Raw genomic sequence first — 21,774 nt, forward strand, 5'->3', positions numbered from 1 at the left:
GAGAGTAGATAGCAGATATAGGCTTTTAACCTCCAGGTAAGTGCAGAGTATGATGACTAAGGCTGTGATGAAGACACACTATTTCACTTCTGGCTGCAATACTTGAAGAAAAGAAAAAAAAGAAAAGTAAAGAAGTAAATGCATCCTACCTGGACCTTGCCAAGTGTTACTGGAACTGATTGGATAGTGGGTTAGCGAGGGGTGCAGCACTGACTGAGCTAAAATTATCAATGCTGCACTAGACCTGACGTAGATATTCCAGCAAGGATGGAGCAAGAAAAAACACATTTGTGCATGTTTATGTCTGTATTCTGTATGCCTGTGTGTATATCTCGTCTCTTCCTCTGTGCCATAGGTGACCCTGCTGAACTTCATGATAACCCCAGAGGGCATCCAGGACCAGCTGCTGGGCATCGTAGTGGCCCGAGAGAGGCCCGACCTGGAGGAAGAGAAGCAGGCTCTCATCCTGCAGGGAGCGGAGAACAAAAGGTCAAGTAATTTCCTTCTATAACCAAATAAAATCTCTTCTCTTTCAAAGTGGAAACTGTAGACATCTAAAAATTGCCTGCGTATTCTTTGTCAGACAACTGAAGGAAATTGAGGACAAGATCTTAGAGGTGCTCTCCTCTTCCGAGGGCAACATCCTGGAGGACGAGACAGCCGTCAAGATCCTCTCCTGCTCTAAGGTGTTGGCCAATGAAATCACAGAGAAGCAGGCTGTAGCTGAAGTGACGGAGCAGAAAATTGATGAGACCCGTATGGGCTATACATCCATTGCCACTCATTCAGCCATCTTGTTCTTCTCCATCGCTGACCTGGCTAACATTGAGCCCATGTACCAGTACTCCCTCACCTGGTATATTAACCTCTTTATCAGCTCCATTGACAACTCAGAGAAGAGTGACGACTTGGAGAAGAGGTAAGAGGAGCTGAGAAATGTATCACCCTAATACTAGTTCCTAAATGTCACTTAAGCAGGTAATCAAACCATAACTTTGAGCTTTCTCTCCACTCTAAAATCAAATTTGGCTTGTAATCTATTAAAAGAAATGTCAAGTGTAACAAAAAATAAATGCGCATGATTGTGGATGAATTTGTTACTTCTGTTTGGTTTGGATTTTCATTTCACAAAACAAGGATAATTAAAACGTTTTCATATTTATCTTCTTCAGGCTACAGATCCTGAGAGACCACTTCACCTACACACTGTATGTCAATGTGTGTCGCTCGCTGTTTGAGAAGGATAAGCTGCTCTTTTCCTTCTGCCTCAGTGTCAATCTGCTCATGCACATCAACCTGGTAGGAATATATACACAAGCTGGAGACACACATACACACAGATTTACAACAAAACCAAACAAGTTATTTAAGGAAATATCAAATACTGCTGTTTGATTGGTTTATTAGTGTGTGGCTAGTACATCAAACAAGCTGGTCTCCATTATTATTTTAGATTATCTGTATCTTGTATACTCTATTTGCATAAAATTGTTATCCAAACATGATCCCCAAAATGGTCAACCTTTAAATCAATTAATCCCACTTTCTGGTTAATCTATTACTGTGATGACACTTAAATAGCTGCATGACAGTAATTAATGTGTTAGGTGGACGAGGGGGAGTGGCGCTTCCTTCTGACGGGCGGTGTCGGCCTGGACAACCCCCACTCGAATCCCTGCACGTGGCTCCCCAAGAAGTCCTGGGACGAGATCTGCCGCTTGGACGAGATGGAGCGTTTCAAAGGTCTGCGGCAGGACATGGCTCGCCACAGGAATGAGTGGAAGACGGTCTTTGACAGCCCAGTAAGTGCCATTAAGCTCTGCGAGTGTCGGATGTGTTTCTTAGTTTTTTTAAATCAGCATATAAAGAAAAGTATCAATAAATCTTAAATATCCAAGAGAACTAGACAGAAATCTGTAAATTCTCCCAAATGTATACTTTAGTCAATATGTTCATTGATGTGGCTGGTGAAGGCTGCTGTTCTGTTGTAGAAACTTTCACCTGAAACTATGGTTGTGGTTAGTAGCTGTGGTGGTTAGCTGTCTTTAAAGTGGGTCGAATTTAGCACACATAATATAACACAAGAACAAGTTTTATTTAGTTTACAGAATAATTTGTTAACATTTAGCATATGTGGAAAATAAGGCTTTATAGATACAATATTAGGCAGAGCTATTTGACACCGGCTTGAACTATAGCTTTCCCATAAAGACAAACCATTACCACATTCAATATGATAGCTGCGACTTAGATGGAGTATAGGAAGCTCTTTATTTAAGTTTTTCAAGTATGATAAAAATTCAAGATGATGAAAAGAATGACTACAGGCAGACCTGGGCCAGGCACATGAACCCCATGCAGCTTCACCCACCATGAAGCTCAGCAGGGTAGATCATTTGGATGAAGTGCTTCCACTTCCCACAACACTCATACAGTCCCACCTGTACCGCTGAAAATAGCTTTTGCTTGCTGTAATCTTGTTCTCCTGTTCATACTGACCATTGGAAGATTCCTTCCTAATGTGCCAACTTATTTGAAGTTTAAATGAGGTTTCAGCAGCCCAAGTTAAGACAAATCAAGTATGTATCCTGCACAGTTGCAGTCTTTTTAGTATGAGACTCCCCCTTTTTGCCACCGGTGTTGTTAAAGTTTTTTGCTTCTTATTTTCTATATTTCAAACCAGTTTGATTGGTGTAGATTTTTGAGAGCCAAAAGAGGATGGGGAGAACAGGAAGTGTAAGAGGGAGATAGTGTCAGGTTTAATTGATACAGATACACACACACCCACACACACACACACACACACAAACACACACACACACACACACACACACACACACACACACACAGACACACACACACACACAGACACACACACACACTCCCTATCCGTCTCTGAATTATAAAGAATCTTAAATTGAAGTTTTATCTAATTAAATCTATTCTGTCCCTGTTGTGGTAGTCACATCTATGTGATCTAGACTCAAGAACAGCTGTTTAATCAGTGTGTGGTGCACATAAGCATGTGTGCAGCACACATGCCTGTCTCTTTACTGTGACACACACACACCATCTTTGATTTATAATCAACAGAATCAGCCACAGCACTTCTATCTAATTAAATCTAGTTTGTTCCAGTTGCAGAATTCACATTTATTCAATCTTGATGCAAGAACAGCTGTTCAATCAAGCGCACAGGCACTCAAACTCACACACGCTCAACACACCGCCGTACACACAAGAGAATCCCCAGGAGACCCTAAATAGGTGTATCCGTCTCAAAGCACCTGCCAACACACATAGCCAGAAGTCTCTCGACAAACAGCCTCAGGGAAATAATTTCCAAAACTTCTCACTACCATTGCTCACTTCCTCTGGTTCCACAAATTAATCAAACATATTGCTCTGACCCAGTACCCGCTGGTTTTTCTCTTTCTCCTTCCACTATTTCCATTTTCCTACATCTTTCCTTTTTCATAGATATTTATCTTTACCCCCAATACTCCCCTCCCTCACTCACATTACAGATTACCTCTCGTTTGGCTTAATTGCATTGCTTAATCTTGCAACAGCTCGATAAAATACAACCCCACCCAATCCGCCCTCGACGCCTCCCAGAAAAGTTGGCAAAATGGCATGTAGCTGCATGTTTCTCAGAGGTAACCTGATGAGGGGGAGGCTTCTTAAATGACTGAATTTTCTCATTATAACAGCATTATAAAGTGCCATTTAGTCATTTGTGTGACTCATCAGGCACTCCTCTGGTTTACTTAATTGTATTCCAGGACCGTCACTCAACTATAGTGATTAGATTTAGGTACCAGTGAGAGAAAAAAGGGTGAAGAAATATTGCCAGTTTTTCAAACGATCATGTAAAACTGAGTCATGCTAATATCTAGAACCATCATGCATAATCTTTACTCCTGTAAATGTGAAGTAACGCTCATTTATGTAAGGTATAAATTCAGTATGGTTTGTTCTGTGCATGTCTGCAGAGTCCCCATCAGACTCCCTTCCCTGATGAGTGGCAGGAGAAGCTGACCAAGTTTCAGAAGATGCTGGTGATCCGTTGTCTCAGACCAGACAAGGTCAGTTCACATGGTGTTTTTTTCAAAAGATGGTTGGACATTATCTGGATGCAAAATGTCTCTATTGTCTTGTATTATCTTGTTTCAGAGAATTGTATCAGGTTATAAGGACTGCTTTTTTATTAAATTAATGTGCCCCATAGATGACTCCCATGGTACAGGAGTTTGTTTCCGACAGCTTGGGTCGTCCCTTCATCGAGGCGCCACCCTTCAACCTGAGTACGGCCTTCGTTGACAGTCACTGTTGTGCCCCTCTTATTTTCATCCTCTCCCCCGGCTCAGACCCCATGGCTGCATTGCTCAAGTTTGGAGATGAAAAGGTACGGAGACAACTGGAAAATTCAGCGGCTTTGAAGCCCGCTGTCTCTACAAACTCAAAAGGAGGGGATAAATTGAATCCCTCAGATTTACCAGGCTACCACACAGGTCTTAAAAGCACTGACATTTATTTTGGCTCCTTTTGTGGTTAAAATGCAGGCACATAAGTGAGTCTGAGTGTGTGCACGTTTGTTTTTATCCCTTAGGGCTTTACCGGTAACAAGCTGAGCTCCCTCTCTCTGGGCCAAGGCCAGGGTCCTATTGCCATGTGTATGATTGAAACAGCCATCAAAGAAGGCACCTGGGTGGTTCTGCAGAACTGCCACTTGGCCACCTCATGGATGTCCACACTGGAGAGAGTCTGTGAGGTCAGAACACACACACACACATGCACGCACACACACACACACACACACACACACACACACACACACACACACACACACACACACACACAGTAATAGTGTTTCATGCAGTGATATTGTTGATTTTCTAATATAAACCTGTCTTCCAGCTTTCACTTTCAAGCCTTTTGTGTTTCGCTTCTACATTCAATGCACACTTATCAGTTGTTTGAAAGTAAAACTGACATTTGTAATTGTTCAAATGTAAAACACATAAGTACCAATGTAGAAAAAACTGGCTTGGATGCCTCACAATAAGCTGCCTAATGTTTTTGCATTTTAATACAGCACAGAGGCTGCACTCTGCCCTCTCCAGCCTTCTCAATGCCAAATAGGAAAAGTGCTAATGCATTTCTTCCATCATATTCTTTTTTTTTTTTTGTACTTCTTTGTTGTTCCGAGCAGGAGCTGAACCCAGACACTACCCACCCAGATTTCAGGCTGTGGCTTACCAGCTACCCATCTCCCACCTTCCCCGTGGCTGTGCTCCAGAATGGGGTGAAGATGACCAATGAGGCTCCAAAGGGCCTCCGCGCCAACATTGCACGCTCCTTCTTAATGGACCCCATCTCTGACCCCGAGTTCTTTGGCAGCTGCAGCAAACCGGTCAGTTTGTGTGTGTATGTGTGTGTATCTCGGTAGCTTGCTGTGCATATCTGTCACGCCTTCACCATTGGGTGTTCTGCGCTCCTTTGTGTCTGTTTTCACCCCTGCTGTGAATTTCAGAATGTGTCTGTTTTAATAGTGGAAATACTAAACAACCACCACTATTTATGTTAGACCATGCCTTCCATCTGTGCTTTGATCACAAACGTGTCTGTTTATTTGTCTGTGTGGGTGTGTGTGTGTATGTGTGTTTGTGCTTCTCCAACTGTCAGGCTGTGTTCAAGAAACTACTGTACAGCCTGTGTTTCTTCCATGCCCTGGCCCAGGAGAGGAGGAAGTTTGGACCTTTAGGCTGGAACATTCCTTATGAGTTCAATGAGACCGACCTTCGGATCTCTGTACAGCAGCTACACATGTTCCTTGAACAGTACCAGGTTGTTATTTTAAAGTTTTTATTTCCCTTCATGGATGCATTTTATATTTATTCAGTGAAATGTAGCATTTTTTCCCCAATTTAAACCATAGATAATCCAAATATTATATAATCCTAATATACAATGACAATTTTGGCACATTTTGCTAGTTCATACAACATCTTTCTGACATCAAATCTTGCATTAAGATGTATAAACATACAGCACAGCTGTATTATAAGAGCAGGCTTATTAGTTTGAACCCGCCTTCCCATTCACTTCAATGAGAAAGTGTGTCCAAACATATGACTGGCGCTGTATATGTAGCCTTGTTCTTTCATACTTTACATACACTCACATGAACTGAGTATAATTCTCTGCCAGAAAATAAAAGTCTCACTGTCTCACACAGATGCTCATCCACCATCCACCATCCACCATCCACTCCTACATATATATTGAACATCTAAGCCTGAAAGGGAATTCTGGCTTTTATAGCTGGGTTCCTCTTCACTCAAGTATCTGCTTTCATCAGCCATATTCAAAAACCCTCTTGACATTTTTCCACAAACAGATAGCACTTCAACCCCCCACCATTCCCAATTTCTCTGCTCTAGCTCAGAAAAAGTAGCAGAAATAAACTACCAAGGGTGTCTTTTTTCAATCCAGTGACATTTTCATCATGTAGCCAAGTGTCACTGAATTTGTAAGTGTAATCCTTCTCCAGAAAATGCCACGATAGCCGCAACCTCACCCTTTCCAATCTCTATCACGTCCTAATTGAATCTCAGCCAGGTTTCTTGTTTCAGAATAACGCACACACAACTATGCATGTATACACACGTTCAATGAAATCTACTGTGCTCAATAACCCCACCCATCCCCTCCTCTTGAGTCCTGCTGCTTTAACACATGGTCATGGTTAGGTTCCCTTGTAAGACACATGATTTGGTCCTGCAGGAAGTGCCGTTTGATGCTATCCGTTACATGACCGGTGAATGCAACTATGGAGGACGTGTGACAGATGACTGGGATAGACGGACCCTACGCACAATCCTGTCTATCTTCTACACTTCAAAGGTCATCAAGGACCTGGACTATAAGTTTGACCCCAGTGGGCTTTACTTTGCACCAGCTGATGGAGATGTAAGAAACACTGAAAATCACATACAGTACATTTGCTGAAAATCATTGAAAACACTGGTGTTAACATCGCAATGAATTTTTTTCATAAATCATATATTTTGCTTAAATTTGGCCATAAGCTCGAAACATGCACGTAAGAGTTTCAGAGATTAGGAAAAACTGTATGCTATTATTAGAGAAAAAAGTGTACTTTACATAGAAAAAGTCTTTTTAAATACAACATCTCACCGAACTGACTTATAACTCACTCAGTTATATTTAGCTGGTGTTAAATGCAGAGTTCTTACTTTCAGTGCTGCCAAAGAAGAAAATAAACAGGTGGAAAGTAGCTCCCTGCTGTCTTGCTCATATCAAGTATCTATTCCACCAAAGCTTATGCACAATTTTTTTTTGATACTGTGCATGAATACTAGTGTGTAAGTGGTGATATTTAGTTTGTATTTATATTTAGGCACTTTCCTGTGAGTTCCAGAAGAAATAGTCATCGATTTGAGACATTGATTTAAAATGCTTATTTAAATATTTCATATAAATGAGTCAGTTCCTTGACCATTCACCCATCATTTGCACAAAGCTGCCTCTAAAAATCAGGACAAGTTAAACAGCCGTGGTGGAGTCATTATGTTTTCAGGTTGTCCGTCTGTCCAACTCTTGCAAATGTGATATCCCAGCAACACCTTGACCACTTGAACTCAAGGATGAACTGATTAGAAATTGGTGGTCAAAGGTTTAAAGGTCACTGTGATCTCACAAAACACATGTTGGCCAAAACTCAAGAACTGATGCGCTAATTAGGACAAAGTTTCACACAAATGTCTAATAGGATGAAATGATGAAGTGATCCAAAAGGTCAAAGGTCAACTTCACTGTGACATCATATTATTCTGCCAAAACCCTTTTCTGACTGTTATTCAACATCATTACACAGGAACAGAAGGGGAGATTGTGACCATATCTCACATTTGGTTGAATCAATGACACTAACCTTAGATGTCCACCTTGAAACTGTGGTGACTTTCGGGTTTTTAGAATTTTTAGCAACATCCAACATCTGAAGCATCGTCTACTGTCACAGCTGCAACTTTGTGTTCTGAATCAGCTTTATTAGCCAAGCATGTAAACACATTCAATGAAAAAAACACTTAATACCTTTTATTCAATTCTTTTAAAGTCTTCACTGCAAATATAACAGTCTGGACAGACATGCACCCATGAAGAGGTATTTTTAATTTCAACAAAGCATATTACAGGACTCACAGTTGCATAGCGCTGTTTTTTCGGTTCCTTTAAAAAGTCATTAGAAGATAAAATGTGTGTAACAAGGCACAGCAGGCGGCCACCACCAGTGAGGGCTGATATATTTGTTAACACAATTGCAATCTATGGCGCTCTCCATTTTATTTGGCATTTTGTTCTCTAGTGCTGCACCCCCCTCTAACAACATCTTTTATTCATGAAGTCACATTTACATAGTCATTATAATAAATGTCAGCAATCTAAGGAGTTGACTTGTTTTTCAATGAGTGTTATTACTCGAGATGTTTCCTGATGTTGCATTAAAAATTGTCCTCTTCCTTCACTCCGTTTCTCTGCCTCTGTTTTCTGCATCTCTGTTGCAGTATAACAGTTACATAGAATACACCAAGTCACTGCCACTCAACCCGTCGCCGGAGATTTTTGGTATGAACGCCAACGCAGATATCACCAAGGATCAGGCTGAGACGCAGCTACTGCTTGACAGCATCTTGCTCACACAGGTAAATATAATTGGACATGTGATACACCAAATACCACATTGATTAGCCACTAGTCAGTAACTAAGTAACATGCATGCAGACACAAAGCACAAGCACACACCCACACACTTAAACATAAACAATACATCTGAATGTTTTGGATCCATCTCTTACAAAACAATACAAAGTAAAATATTTCATTTTAGCTACTGCAACCTCTGAATATGAAGCTTATTGACAAGATTTCCTTTTAATGCCATTTGTAATAATGAAGATGGAGGGCAAAGATTTGATGTAGCAGACCACTCAATCAGTATCAGCAGTGTGGGCCTGAATTCATTAAAATGCCATTAATGACCTGAAGGATCATGACCATAAAATAGTGTCAAAAATATCAGATGTGAAGCAGCCATGTGATCTGGCACTGATACTCGTGAACGAAAAATTCTCAGCACCAGCAGCTCTGGGTGGCTTCCAAAACCGATGCCCCCTCTTGGCCAACATCCCAAGTGCTCACTTGGTAGATTTTCAAGTTGTAAAGAGCACGCATCTCTCCCGGCAAATGTATGACACGCACAGACACACACAAACACACAAACCAAGAGTGTAGTACACACATTAAAACCGTTGACCCAAACACTGAAGCACAGACTCACATTAATACGCACAAGATCAATAAGCCTCCCTCCAGTCTCCATATTACACAAAGATACTTGTGTAAGTGTCCTTGCCTGCCTTAAATATTTAATCACCCTCCCTTCAAAAGTGCTATGCAACATTAATTAAAGAGAAAAATACAAATATATTTTTTAGTTGTTTGTAGGGAGACTTCTCAAAGTACAAAAAAAAATCCTTCTTATTAGGTTGCTTTCCTTTGACACTGCAGAGACACAGGGTGACTCGCAGTGGCTTTGGTGGAACCGTGTGATCCCACATCATTATAGCTCAGCCCTGCAAAGTTAGACTAGTTTGCTGCATATAACTTGCTGAGGATTATATCCAACCACTTCCCAGCTTCAGTCTATGTTTGCCGCAAATCAAATCTAAGGGATTTCACATCGAGAGAACTACTTGAAGAAGACAGAAGTGCAGCATCGCCTGCAAAGTGCCATTGATCTACATATAACACCAGACAAGAGTATCTTTCTGTATGTGCCCACATAAACATGCTCTATACGTGCCTCTTTCAGCTTTTCATATGCAGGAAGAGTACATTGAGACAGCTACAGAGCTGGGTTGCCGCAAACAAATCGAAATATTATTTCCATAAGTATTTCTAGGCTTGGAGTTGAAATTAGAGTTCGATGGAGTCTGGCATTTATTCGCATAAACTCCATTCAACAAGATTAATAATGGCTTCAGTCATGTGTGGACTTTATTAGCATCTAATACTGTCTCATCAGTCTCAATGACCGATAAACAGGGAGACGCTTCAAATGGAATGAAACAGCTATTTGTCATTCCCCTACTGTAACCCCAATGTTATTAGCCAATGATTATCCATTACCGCTGGCTAGTGACTGAGAATCAAATAGGTAAATGATGCAAGTTGGACTGAGGCGGAAAGTAGGGGAATTACAGATGAGACTGAATAATTATCAGCATGAATGATTATTAGAATAGTTGATAAGATTGTGTCAAATTACTGTGTGGGATAAATTGGGGAGGTGCTGTGAAGCCGTAAGCCTTGTGTACGTGTGTGTCTGTGTATGTGTGGGTATGTTTGTATGATGACGGGAAATATGGTAAATATAAGCTATGGATGTCATCATCAGGGTGGTAAAGTGGTGTGTGGGGTAGCCTTTAGAAATGTCTCCAAATTAATAAGAAAGTGAAGGTAGAATTAAGAGGAAACTGATATGACTAATGATATTCTGTGGCATTTCGCGTCCTTTTTGAAAAACGTAAATCTAAACCGGTGTGACACAAAGATGATGAAATATAAGCAAAGTCAAGTCAGAAGTCAGAACCTCTTAACATCAGGGTCTTGTCAGGATCAAAATATCACGGATGCAAAAGGGAAAAGGAATACATAAAGTGACAATTCAAAGACAGCAAGAGATAATTCTCCAAAAAACGATGAACTGTCAAACAAATCTGAGCCACAAGTCCTTTTCACCCCCCCCTTTCAACACACACCCACACCCTTCTCATCCATCCTGTGTCGCTCTGTGTCTCTGATCAGTCCCGCTCTTCAGGCGGAGACGCCAAATCCTCAGATGACATGGTCTTTGATGTGGCAGCTGACATCCTGAGCAAGCTGCCTGGAGACTTTGACTTGGAGGCAGTGATGAGGCGCTTTCCCACCAGCTACAATCAGAGCATGAACACAGTGCTGGTGCAGGAGATGGGCCGCTTCAACAATCTGCTCTGCACCATCCGAAGCTCCTCTGTCAACATCCAGAAGGCCATAAAGGTACGCACGTAGAGCTGATAGACGGGTGCAAAAAACATGCTCTTATATTCCCATATTTCCACTAAATGACACTGGATGACATCACTATTGGTGCCACCAAGTGTAGAAATTTAAATTTACTCTAATTCATGATAGTAATGGCTGGGAGTATAGTTTTTAACTCAAACCTGGTCCCACTCTGAAGATCTTTATAGTGTATACTTACAGCTTGATGTATGACCAAATAGAGTGTAATTTCACTAAATTTGTTTGTTTTAGATAAACAGTCGAGCCACAAGTGATAAATTATTATTGATTTAACATTTTGGTGCAGTAAAAGCAATATTTCAAGAGGAGGCACACCTCTGCTAAATGATTACAGGGGAAAGTCTGGTGATAAATCCTTAGAAACCAGATAAGGATTCAGCACAACACTCCACATAAACAAATCTATTAGATAAACCAAGTGAACACATGCACGGTAATTGCAAAAATTCAGGGAAATGTGTGGAAATTAACCACCATAGAGAAGAACTGCTCCCTCCTGAAAATCCAATCTATGCATGTTGCTGTATTTTGTGTATTAGAGAAAAAAGAAAGAAATGGCGACGTCATAGCAATATTGTTGACCCTGTGAGAATGGCTGGGATGAAGCAGCCATGTTAAGTAATGATCTTCTCTTCAACATGTTTTATTTTCATCTGCGGCACAGTGAAGAAATTACCCCACCTGTTAAATACAGGATCTCTATTCCTGTTATAGCATCATGTGCTCTAACCACTTCTTTTAGCCCTGGCCATTGACTGAGGATAAAACCAACAAACCAAAGAGTCTAAAGACATGCTACCTGCTCTGTAAGACTGCTTTGAGCTAAATGCTGACATCAACATGCTAACAATGACAATGATTATATACTGATATTGAGCAGGTATAATGTTTGTTATCTTAGTTCATGATGTTTACAAGCCAACATTTCAATAATTAGCATTAAGCATACATTAGAGCTGAAGCTTGTGGAAATCTATTTAAGTTTGAGTGATATTTAAGGATAAACTCAAGTATTTTTATGAAATAGTTGTCAGAATATGACATTAAAAAATATATATAAAAAATATCAACCTCACAGTGGTGCTAGGTGTAAAGTCAGAGAATTACTAAAATCAGCAGGGTTCATCGTCTGGGGACCATAAATGTCTGTACAAAATTTGATGGCTATCCATCAAATAGTTGTTGTGATATTTCAGTCTGGACTAAAGTGCTGGACTGACTAACATCCCAAACTGCTAGTGTACAGTATGAACATGTGATATCCAGTTTCTGAGGGACTACTTGAATTGTGGTTTGGCAGTAAATAGATCTAGAGAACAAATTCATAAAAGCAAAAATGAGTTAGTGTAACGGCTGCTGTCTGACGGACTAAGACTAAGGCGTACCTAAGCAGACTCATAAGTATAGTCAACTATAACTATTTTAAAGCACTAATATATTTTAATCAAACAGCGTTTTTTTGTTGTTGTTTTTTTTTAATTGCCACTAAGGTATACACTTAAGTAGTGAAATTAGCTATTGAGCAAATTTTCTAGATAAACATGTACTGGTTGTGTATTTCAAGACGTTTTAAGACACACCAATCAAACCAGTCAGTCAGGTGGAACTCCCAAATATGAATTAACAGTATATTACACACAGACTGTAATGAGGCTACATTAGACTAATAGGACTGAGATTATTTGGTTCATAGGATTTACTGAACTAAAGAAGCCGTTTACCAAACTAAACATCATCTAAATGTTTACGTGATCATTTTGTAGCATTACACTCACACATTAATTACAACACATTCAAAAATAGAAAAGAAATGCTTTAACATGTGTACGTCTCTTTATACCATTTAATAAATAAACCAGACTCACAGGATTGAAATGGAGAGCATAAAGAGGCGAGAAAGGGAATGAGAACATCATCCTTTACACTGTTATCAAAGACCCCCTACAGAGTGTTAATGTTCCCCTTTTTAAGGCTGTCAGTCACCTATCTCCACTGCGGCGTTTTCAAGTGACATGCTGAGATTTTTCCCACATTCGATTCACTGGAACAAGAGTTTGGAACAACTTCACATTCTCAAGTAGTGAAGATGGTAATCACATATTTGCAGGTGATGGTATGTGTGTGAAAGCTAGTGTATTTGTGTGTGTGTGTGTGTGTATGTGCAGGGGTTGGTGGTGATGTCTTCAGAGCTGGAGGAGGTGGTCAGCAGCATCTTGAAGGGTCGTATCCCCGGCATGTGGATGAAGAAGTCTTACCCGAGCCTTAAACCGCTGGGAAGCTACGTCAGTGACTTCCTGGAGAGGCTCCAGTTCTTACAGGTAAACCTGCCAGAATCTAAAAGAATAAAGAAGTATTTTTTGGTTATTTAGAGCAGCTAATGTAACTAATGTATGAGACAGAGGAGGAGAAAATGTGGGTATTAATGAAAAAGAAAGGAGGAAAATGAAGAACAAGGAACAGATTGAAAGGAAAGAGAGAGGAAATACATTCGTAATTGTCAGATTAGTGCATACATTTCACCTTGGGCAACCCCACTGAGAGGCAAACAGACAACAATCCGCTGCATTCATGTTGAGAAAAAAGAAAAACAACAACATGGAAAACACTGCTTAAATGATAAGAAGCTGTTGTGTAATCGGCTGCTGAGAAAAGATTCAGTGTTGTTTACTGAAATGTTTTTCACCAGTGTCAAGGTACTGTGCATATACAGATGATTGATGAATTGTAAGAAAAAGTACATAAGCTAGTTTTATTTCTATAGCATCTTTAAAACCAGACTTATAAGATGATTCGCAGGTGCACATAAAATACAACAAATATCAGATAATGGTCAAATAAGAGAGAGAAATTAAAAATATATATTTATGTATAAAACGAACAACATAAAACCATTAAAGTAATAAAAATGCCAGACTTTTAAGGGGTTTTGGTGCAGAATAAGGAGTTCAAAGATCAGAAATAAACTGTATTTATTAGCTTCCAGAGCAGCTTCAGTGGTTCTTGGCTCTGCAAGTCTCTGGTACCCCGTCGGTTTGTTTGGACACTCGGTTGGTGAGAAGCCGGTATCTCATGAACAAGTTAGTGCACACCCTCTGTCGGGCACTGACCCCTTTATTTAAGCTGTGTCACACTTGAGCTACATAAAACCCCTTTTCTTTCATGTAGCTTATCAACACATGAGAACCACAGCTCCTACCAAGTATTATGGTTTTCTTTCATGGTCATAGAAACACATGTAGACACATGACTTATCATGTGAGCCGGCAAAGTCATCTGTTTCATCTGACAGTCAGCTCCCATGTTCCTCTACTTTATTTCCACAGGAGAAATATTTTCTTCCCGTTCGTTCATCATTACTCAGTAGAGTGGAAAGAATGCACTGTGTGTGTGTGTGTGTGTGTGTGTGTGTGTGTGTGTGTGTGTGTGTGTGTGTGTGTGTGTGTGTGTGTGTGTGTGTGTGTGTGTGTGTGTGATCCAACGTTTCCGTTAGATAATACACAAGCCCCTAAGGGTGAGCCAGAATGTCACGAGTTGCTGATCTGAGATAAGCACACTCTCTGAACAGAATACCTCAATATTTTCAGGAATGTGATGTGTGCTGTCAGAATAAATACAATCTCAGTGTGTTCAGTCGTCACGTTACTTCACACGAGGACTGGAAGCGTACAGAGGTGAGGTTACAGGTTACAGGTCCACCTACTGTTTGTTAGTATGTGGTTGCAATGTTTAAGCCTATTATACTCATGTTACACACAAACAAATTACCTCATGTAAACATGGCATGATGTTTTGGGTTTTTTTCTTAAAGCTTTTTCTTTAACACTCTTTCGCCCCCTTTTTCTCGTCTTTGTGCTAAGCTAGGCTACATATGTTTTGGAGCAATCCTATTGCAAGGGGGGCAACCGTTTTGGTGTCAAAAGGACTTTCGTCTCTATACAAGTCAATGGAGAATTCACCAACTTCTCACTTGATTTATAACCTCAGTAAACATTTTCAAAATGTGTTTATGGTCTCAATCGCTAGTTTAAAGCCTTCTTCAATGCAGTATGATGTTCATTTGTGAAATTTTGGCCTCCCTGATTTTATATTTGATGATAAAGCAGGGTATGCATTAGGGCGTGGCTACGTCGTGATTGACAGGTTGATTGGTTCACAGGTTCAGGAGGGCGCCTCATGCCCCTCCTGATGCCCATATAAGTGGAATCCGTGTTTTTATTTTTCCCGGAATACACCAGAAATTTTCAAGATGGCGCTGCCCAGATCCGAAACTATTGGCTTCCAAGCAGCAGTCCACAAACCAATGGGTGACGTCACGGATGTTATGTCCATTTCTTATATACAGTCTATGGTTAGTAGTCTTTTTAGCATTTAAGGCAAAGTACAGCTAAGACTGATGTGAATGTTGGCAGTTTTGCAGGTATTTGGTCATAAATAAAAGTATGAAACAGATTAAAATTGTGGCTTGATGATGTCACTACAGAAAACATTAAGTGATCAGTAAAGTTATTATTTATCTTGAGGATCAGGCATGAATGTCTGTACCAAATGTCATTGTCATCCATCCAGTTGGTCTTTTTTCTCAGTTTTGACTTGGAACAGTAGGTAAAGCGCAGGTAACATTAACGATGGCCTTGTTCCCTTTAAGTGTCCCAGTGAGCCATGCGAGAGTCAGCAGACACAATGGCAGAAACTTAAAACTTTGCTGACATAAATAGAAACGCAGCAGTCGTTAAGTCTATTAATCTCACTTGTGCTTTTCACACTGTGACACATAAAAAAAAGGCTGATAGCTTTCACTCAAAACCACACGGTGGCGCTACAGGAAAAATCATCAGGAGTTATTCATTGATGTCTGTATAAAGTTTCATGAGATATTTCAGTCTGGACTAAAGCAGCGGACCGATCAACCAACATAACGAACCCTCAGAGGCTTCCTGCTATCATGGCTAAAAACCGACTCCTGCTCCTCCGATTTCCGCAGGCATGGTTTTACACAACTGCGGAACTTAAATTCATGATGTTTACTGTGAGCATTGGCCAGCAGTCAAGTCCTTCTGGACAAAAGTAATTAATTTATCAGGAACTATGAATATGCATAAATAAATCTCTCTAATTGTCCTGTTGTTTACTTGCTGGGGTGCAGAGCTGCTCAGTTATAGTCCCGAATAAAAGTTTGTTTGATAGAATTGAATAAATCTTGTTACCTGAAATTTTAAACCTTTTTGATATGGAAATAATAGAATATATGATATTTGACACATTTTTCATTTAAATATAATATAACCAATACTGTGTTGCCCTCAGCTCGGCATGACTTTAAAATATCACTTTACTTCACATAGTCACCAAACATCATGTTTAATTATACAATTATACTGTAGTTGTGTTTTTTTTAACGTTTTAATTGGTATAATGGTTTTTTTTTAATGGTTACTTCTGTATAAATGCAAAAATGTGACAAAGTTCAGCGAGTTCTGGCTGTTTATTGTTATTAATGTCTTCCCTCTCTCCTCTGTGTGTTTTCAGGACTGGTACGATCACGGGACGCCTGCTGTATTCTGGGTGTCAGGATTCTTCTTCACCCAGGCTTTCCTCACAGGCAGCCAGCAGAACTATGCCAGGAAACACACCGTCCCTATCGACCTGCTCGGCTTTGACTTCGAGGTCCTAGATGACAAACCACACAAACGGCCTCCAGAGGACGGTAGGGTACTAATAGGGTAGAGGAGGAGGAGACAGGGTCAAGTAGGGTGGCTGTAAGGTAGTGGACAGGTCTGTCACTTGTTATTAAAAACAGGGTGTTATTAAACAGATTAAAAATAGCTTTATTCAGCGAAACATCCTCCAGATTAATTAAATTATAGAAGGAAGACAGAGCTACTTGAAAGAGGAATGAGCCAGCAAAAAAGATGAAAAAACAGACACATGGATGAAGAGTGAGGGAGAGGAGGGACTGACTTAAGAGGAACATAAGCAGTGGGTGGAGGAAAAGAAACAAACAGATGAAAACTGACATTAGTCTGACTGAATATAAGAGAGGCAAAGTGTAAAGTGGGAAAGTACGGTAAAGAAAAGCCTCCCCTCCTGGCGTCTACATGCAGGCCTGCATCAGCCCCTCACTGTGCCTCCAGCTCTCTCTCACATAAAGCTTCACCCTCAATCAGCCCCCAGCTGGGGCTCCGTCGCGCTAGCACAGCCTATACTGCCAAGCTGCAGATTTGACAGTGTGTTTGTGCATTTGGGTGTGTGATGCTGACAGAATGCCAACAGTCAGTTATCTCTAAATCTCTTCCCTCTTTTCACCCCATTAATAGAGCTCACATCCTTTATGAAAAGACAAAAGAAGTTAGCCTGAGGTCAGTTCAGCTTAAACCCTGAACTTTTTACGGTTGCCGGAACAGTAAATGTCTGCGTGTGTTGTTGTCACAGCGCTCCACTAAGGCAGTGGATGATTTTAATACCATAATAACATTACACACCTCTTTTTTTCTACCTCTCAATTATGTGTGTGCGTGTGTGTGTGTGTGTGTGTCTATGTGTGTTTGTTTGTGTGTGATACTCAGGTGTGTACATCCGAGGTTTGTATCTTGACGGCGCCCGCTGGGACAGAAAGACCAAACTTCTGGCAGAGTCTTACCCCAAAGTGCTGCATGACACGGTCCCTGTGGTGAGAAGCTCACACCGCACACAGATACTGTACACACACTGATACAGATTATAATAATACATTTAAAAAACATTTGTTTTACATCATTCATTCAGCCTGACACAGTAATTCTGTGAGTTGACTAACAGCTGCGTCAATCATCCACGCTTGTCACTATTTTTCACGCATGTAGTTTTTCAACTCACGAGCTGTGCAGGAAGACGGCGCTGACAGTCTTAATCCCACCTGATTGGTCGATCAGCCTTTTTCACACTAGACTTGTTATATAGCAGCAGCAGCACAGCACATTAATGATGGCTCCGTTGCATTCAAGTGTCCCAGTGAGCCATGACAGTGTTACAGTGAGCCAGCAGGCACCAATACCAGGACCTTGAAACTGATGCCCCTCATTGTAATTCAGCCATCATTAATTTTATTATTTTGCAGGTGTTTTTCCTGCTGTCACATATCAAAATGTCTCCTGTTAGAAAGGCCTGTTGTTTCTCCACCTTGACTAAACATCTACAGACTTTAAGTGGCTATAATCTATATATTTTTTAATAATAGTAGTAAGTAAAGTTTCAAACGACAATGTTTGAGACTCCCCTCGGCTCCAAGGACCTTTAAAGCAGGTTTCAGCTCCTTGTTTAGTTCTGCAGCTGCTACTTTATTGTTTACGTTTATTCTCAGTGCTCTCGTAGCATCATTTCCAGCCACAGCAGGTAGCTGTTTTTAGAGAAAAAGGTCCAAAAACCCACTTTAAACTAGCATTGTACAACAACAATACAGGACTGTACACCATCAAACAGCAAATAAACACAGTTAGCTGTAGACTAGTTGATAAACATAGTGCAGCATTTAGCAGCTTAAGAGCCTGATATTTCCCTCAGGAGTTGATGGAGAGCAAAAACAGAGAAAAAGAAAGTGTACATTAGATGTACATTAACAATGTGGACAGAAACACAACTCCAAATTAGACTAAATTTTGTTCCTGATCTTGATAATGTGTGAGAGGAACAGAAATGACTCTACAGCTAACGCATTGCTCTGGATTTCATATTTCTCTTTTGGTTGTCGCCGTAGTGATGTGCGTCAATTAATTTGGGGGAGGAGCTTCTGACAAGGCACCAAGGGAGGGATGTATGTGCAGTCTTTCTCTAGAACGACTCTACCTTTAAAAAGTGGTATTTCACTGTTTTTTTCCCCACAATGTGTTTCTACTGTCAACAAGTGGCAAAAAAATAAGTTAATGTAGGTTTAAATCATTAAGACGCAGATGAAGCTGCATTCAGCGGCTGCTATGGAGCGTTTGAATATCACTTTTTAGAACGCAAAGTTTTTTTTAATTATTATTTAATGTTGAGGATTATTTTTAACTCGTTTTTATCAAGAATGCTCATGTGATCTGACCAAAAGCACAGAAAGAACATCTTCAAATTGACCTTGAGGTCTGACAGTTTTGTTAACAGCTGTTTCCGAGGTTACACATGAATTCGAGTCCTCTTAATATGTCATCGTTTTCTGCTTCAGGATAATAGCTTATAGAAGAGCTGGAATTCACTTCATTTTTATTTGCAGTTTTTCACCACAGTCGATTTTATAACTGAAAGCAGAAGTATGTGGAGAAAAATGTGTTTACAGTTACATTGTCAGTTTGGGCCACTGCTAAGCTGTAGATTAAGATCACGTAGTAGTTTATGGTGAACATCACTGGAGGCAACCAGTTGCGTCACATTTTTTTACATAAAGTCTGAAGGGATGTTTATTGATTCTGCATCTTGTGAATCTCTACGGTTGTCAAAACAGAGTGCGGATAATATCTTTTCACTTATGAGATTATGAAAATGGGACAGTTTTCTATCCTCATTCAGATTGTAAACTCCTGTGAGGCAGCTGTTGTTTAAAAAAAAAAATCAGACACCAATATCTCCAAGTCTCAGAGGGGAAAAAAAGGGAGCGACAACCAAAAGCTTTAACTGTAGCTCTACCCAGGAGGATGTTCACAGCTCCAAGTTCTCTGGACTCAGACTCGGTGCAGAGCAGCAGTTTCAGCACTTTGTTTTAACATTATGCCTGTAGGAAAAGCAGCTCCTTTGCTCCCTTATTCTTTTATTAATTAACAGAGCTTGATATGCTATATGAAAGTAGAGTGGCAGTGATGGAAACAAGAGCGCCAGCAGCAGAAGCAGCAGCGAGAACTGATCAAGTTTCCTCCCCTCTGTTCTCTCGTCTTCACAATACATTCAAGCGATGATGAATAATGCAAGACAAGACTTTTTTAATATTCAGACATTTCAGGGCAAGTTATTAACAGAATCAGTTTTTGACAAGAGCGGAACTTAATTAAAAATGTGTTTATTATTTGTGGGAGAGAAAGAAAAAAAAAGCAACAACAACAGAGGCTGCTGTGGCTGGCTTTGAAATGCAAATCTTCACAGAGACGCCCGTTATGGAACGAGATGAGTGCTTTTCTGGCTGCAACTCAACAAACTGTTTTTGTTTTTTGGGTGTTTTTTTTTTTTTTTTTAGATGTTTTTTTGAGTGCCCCAGTTTATCCCTTTTTGCATAACCACGAGTTCTTAATAGCCCAAAGGGATTGCTCATTGTTAATATTATTGTTTATAAGTTTATGTCCCCAAAGTTGCAATTTGTAAGTTAATGTTTGAATAACAAATCGTGATCCAGGTTAGTTTCCACTGTTAGTTTGAACTAAGCTCTTAATCCTGATCTTTCACGCATTTGTCATGTAATCAAAACTTTGTTGCTCATCAGCAGCGATGTATTAAATCTCACTTGCCAGTTTAATTATTCTACCAGTCAAATGTTTTTAATGGGAAACAATCACTAAACGATGCTGACTATTTGCTTAAGAAGCTAATCGAGTAAGAGTAAACAAACCTGGCAGCCGCAGCTTTACACGTTGGACTCATTTGACCCAATGTCTCTGTCTACTTTCTGTCAGATGTGGTTGAAGCCGGTCAAGCGACAGGACATTCCCCAGAGGATGTGTTACCTAGCACCCGTCTACAAGACCAGCGAGCGACGTGGCACTCTGTCCACAACGGGCCACTCCACCAACTATGTCATCGCCATGACGCTCAACTCCGACGTGCCTGCCGAGCACTGGGTCAGACGAGGGGTGGCACTGCTCTGCCAGCTCAGCTCCTAGTCTGGTTTTCCTGCTCATTTCACACACATACTGACACTGACATGCAATTAAAAGAAAAAAGGATAAAAAGCCACAGTTTCTCCTGGCTTTTTAAACACTGCATCTTCATGAATATAACAATGATAACTAATAATAATAATTAGGTAACAGATATTTCCAGCTGTGTCTTTTAACCCTTACATACTGTTCATAGTATCCCCTCATAATTAGTCCCTAAACATGATTTCTGAACTACAAATTTTACTGATTAATACATCATCAGTTGTTAATAAATCGCTGATTAATCTTTAATGACAAAGAGAGTTTACTTTTTTAGTTTTTGTGCTTTTTGTTGGTGGAGAAAAAAACTTTTAAAATGACGTTCTATAAATTGGTCCAATGTTACTCAACACAGGAGAGCATAACGGTTTCAGTGACTTACATTAAATGTGAGTAAAGTGTTTTTTTGAATTTTTTTGGGGAAAAGGAGTCAAACACTCAACAAAAATGTGTCACAGCTGCATAAAAATGTTTTTAAAAAGTTAAAATATTTCCATTTTTGAATATTCTGGGTCACATTAGAATGAGTCATGAAATGTCTTGTTAAAGAAAAAGTTATTTTTTCTCTCAAATGTCAAAACAGATCAAATTAGACCTTGAACAGTATGTGAGGGTTAACATCACAGCAGCCAGATTACTGGTCATTTATTTTACCATCTTATATCTCACTATATAGCTGAGGTTTGATTGCTGACGGTAGAAATACATTCAGACCGCGCTGATGTACAGCTACAGATCTATGACAGATCTTACAGGAACTCAGCTC

General features: G+C 40.1%; 1 protein-coding gene across 1 annotated transcript in view; it reads left to right on the plus strand.

The window, feature by feature from the left end:
* The window catches only part of dnah7 (dynein, axonemal, heavy chain 7), an 83,795-nt gene extending 62,826 nt beyond the window's left edge, over positions 1-20,969 (plus strand). Inside the window, exons 50-65 of the mRNA XM_062431326.1 lie at positions 356-489; positions 584-919; positions 1,173-1,299; positions 1,608-1,802; positions 3,996-4,088; positions 4,232-4,408; positions 4,613-4,774; positions 5,216-5,416; positions 5,689-5,850; positions 6,790-6,975; positions 8,595-8,732; positions 10,897-11,127; positions 13,320-13,472; positions 16,681-16,858; positions 17,718-17,821; positions 20,763-20,969. Of these exons, the coding sequence (XP_062287310.1) occupies positions 356-489; positions 584-919; positions 1,173-1,299; positions 1,608-1,802; positions 3,996-4,088; positions 4,232-4,408; positions 4,613-4,774; positions 5,216-5,416; positions 5,689-5,850; positions 6,790-6,975; positions 8,595-8,732; positions 10,897-11,127; positions 13,320-13,472; positions 16,681-16,858; positions 17,718-17,821; positions 20,763-20,969 (2,784 nt within the window). The remainder of the gene's footprint in view (positions 1-355; positions 490-583; positions 920-1,172; positions 1,300-1,607; positions 1,803-3,995; positions 4,089-4,231; positions 4,409-4,612; positions 4,775-5,215; positions 5,417-5,688; positions 5,851-6,789; positions 6,976-8,594; positions 8,733-10,896; positions 11,128-13,319; positions 13,473-16,680; positions 16,859-17,717; positions 17,822-20,762) is intronic.
* Positions 20,970-21,774: the final 805 nt, after the last annotated feature.

This window comes from Scomber scombrus, chromosome 13 (genome assembly GCF_963691925.1).
Source record: "Scomber scombrus chromosome 13, fScoSco1.1, whole genome shotgun sequence".
NCBI lineage: Eukaryota > Metazoa > Chordata > Actinopteri > Scombriformes > Scombridae > Scomber > Scomber scombrus.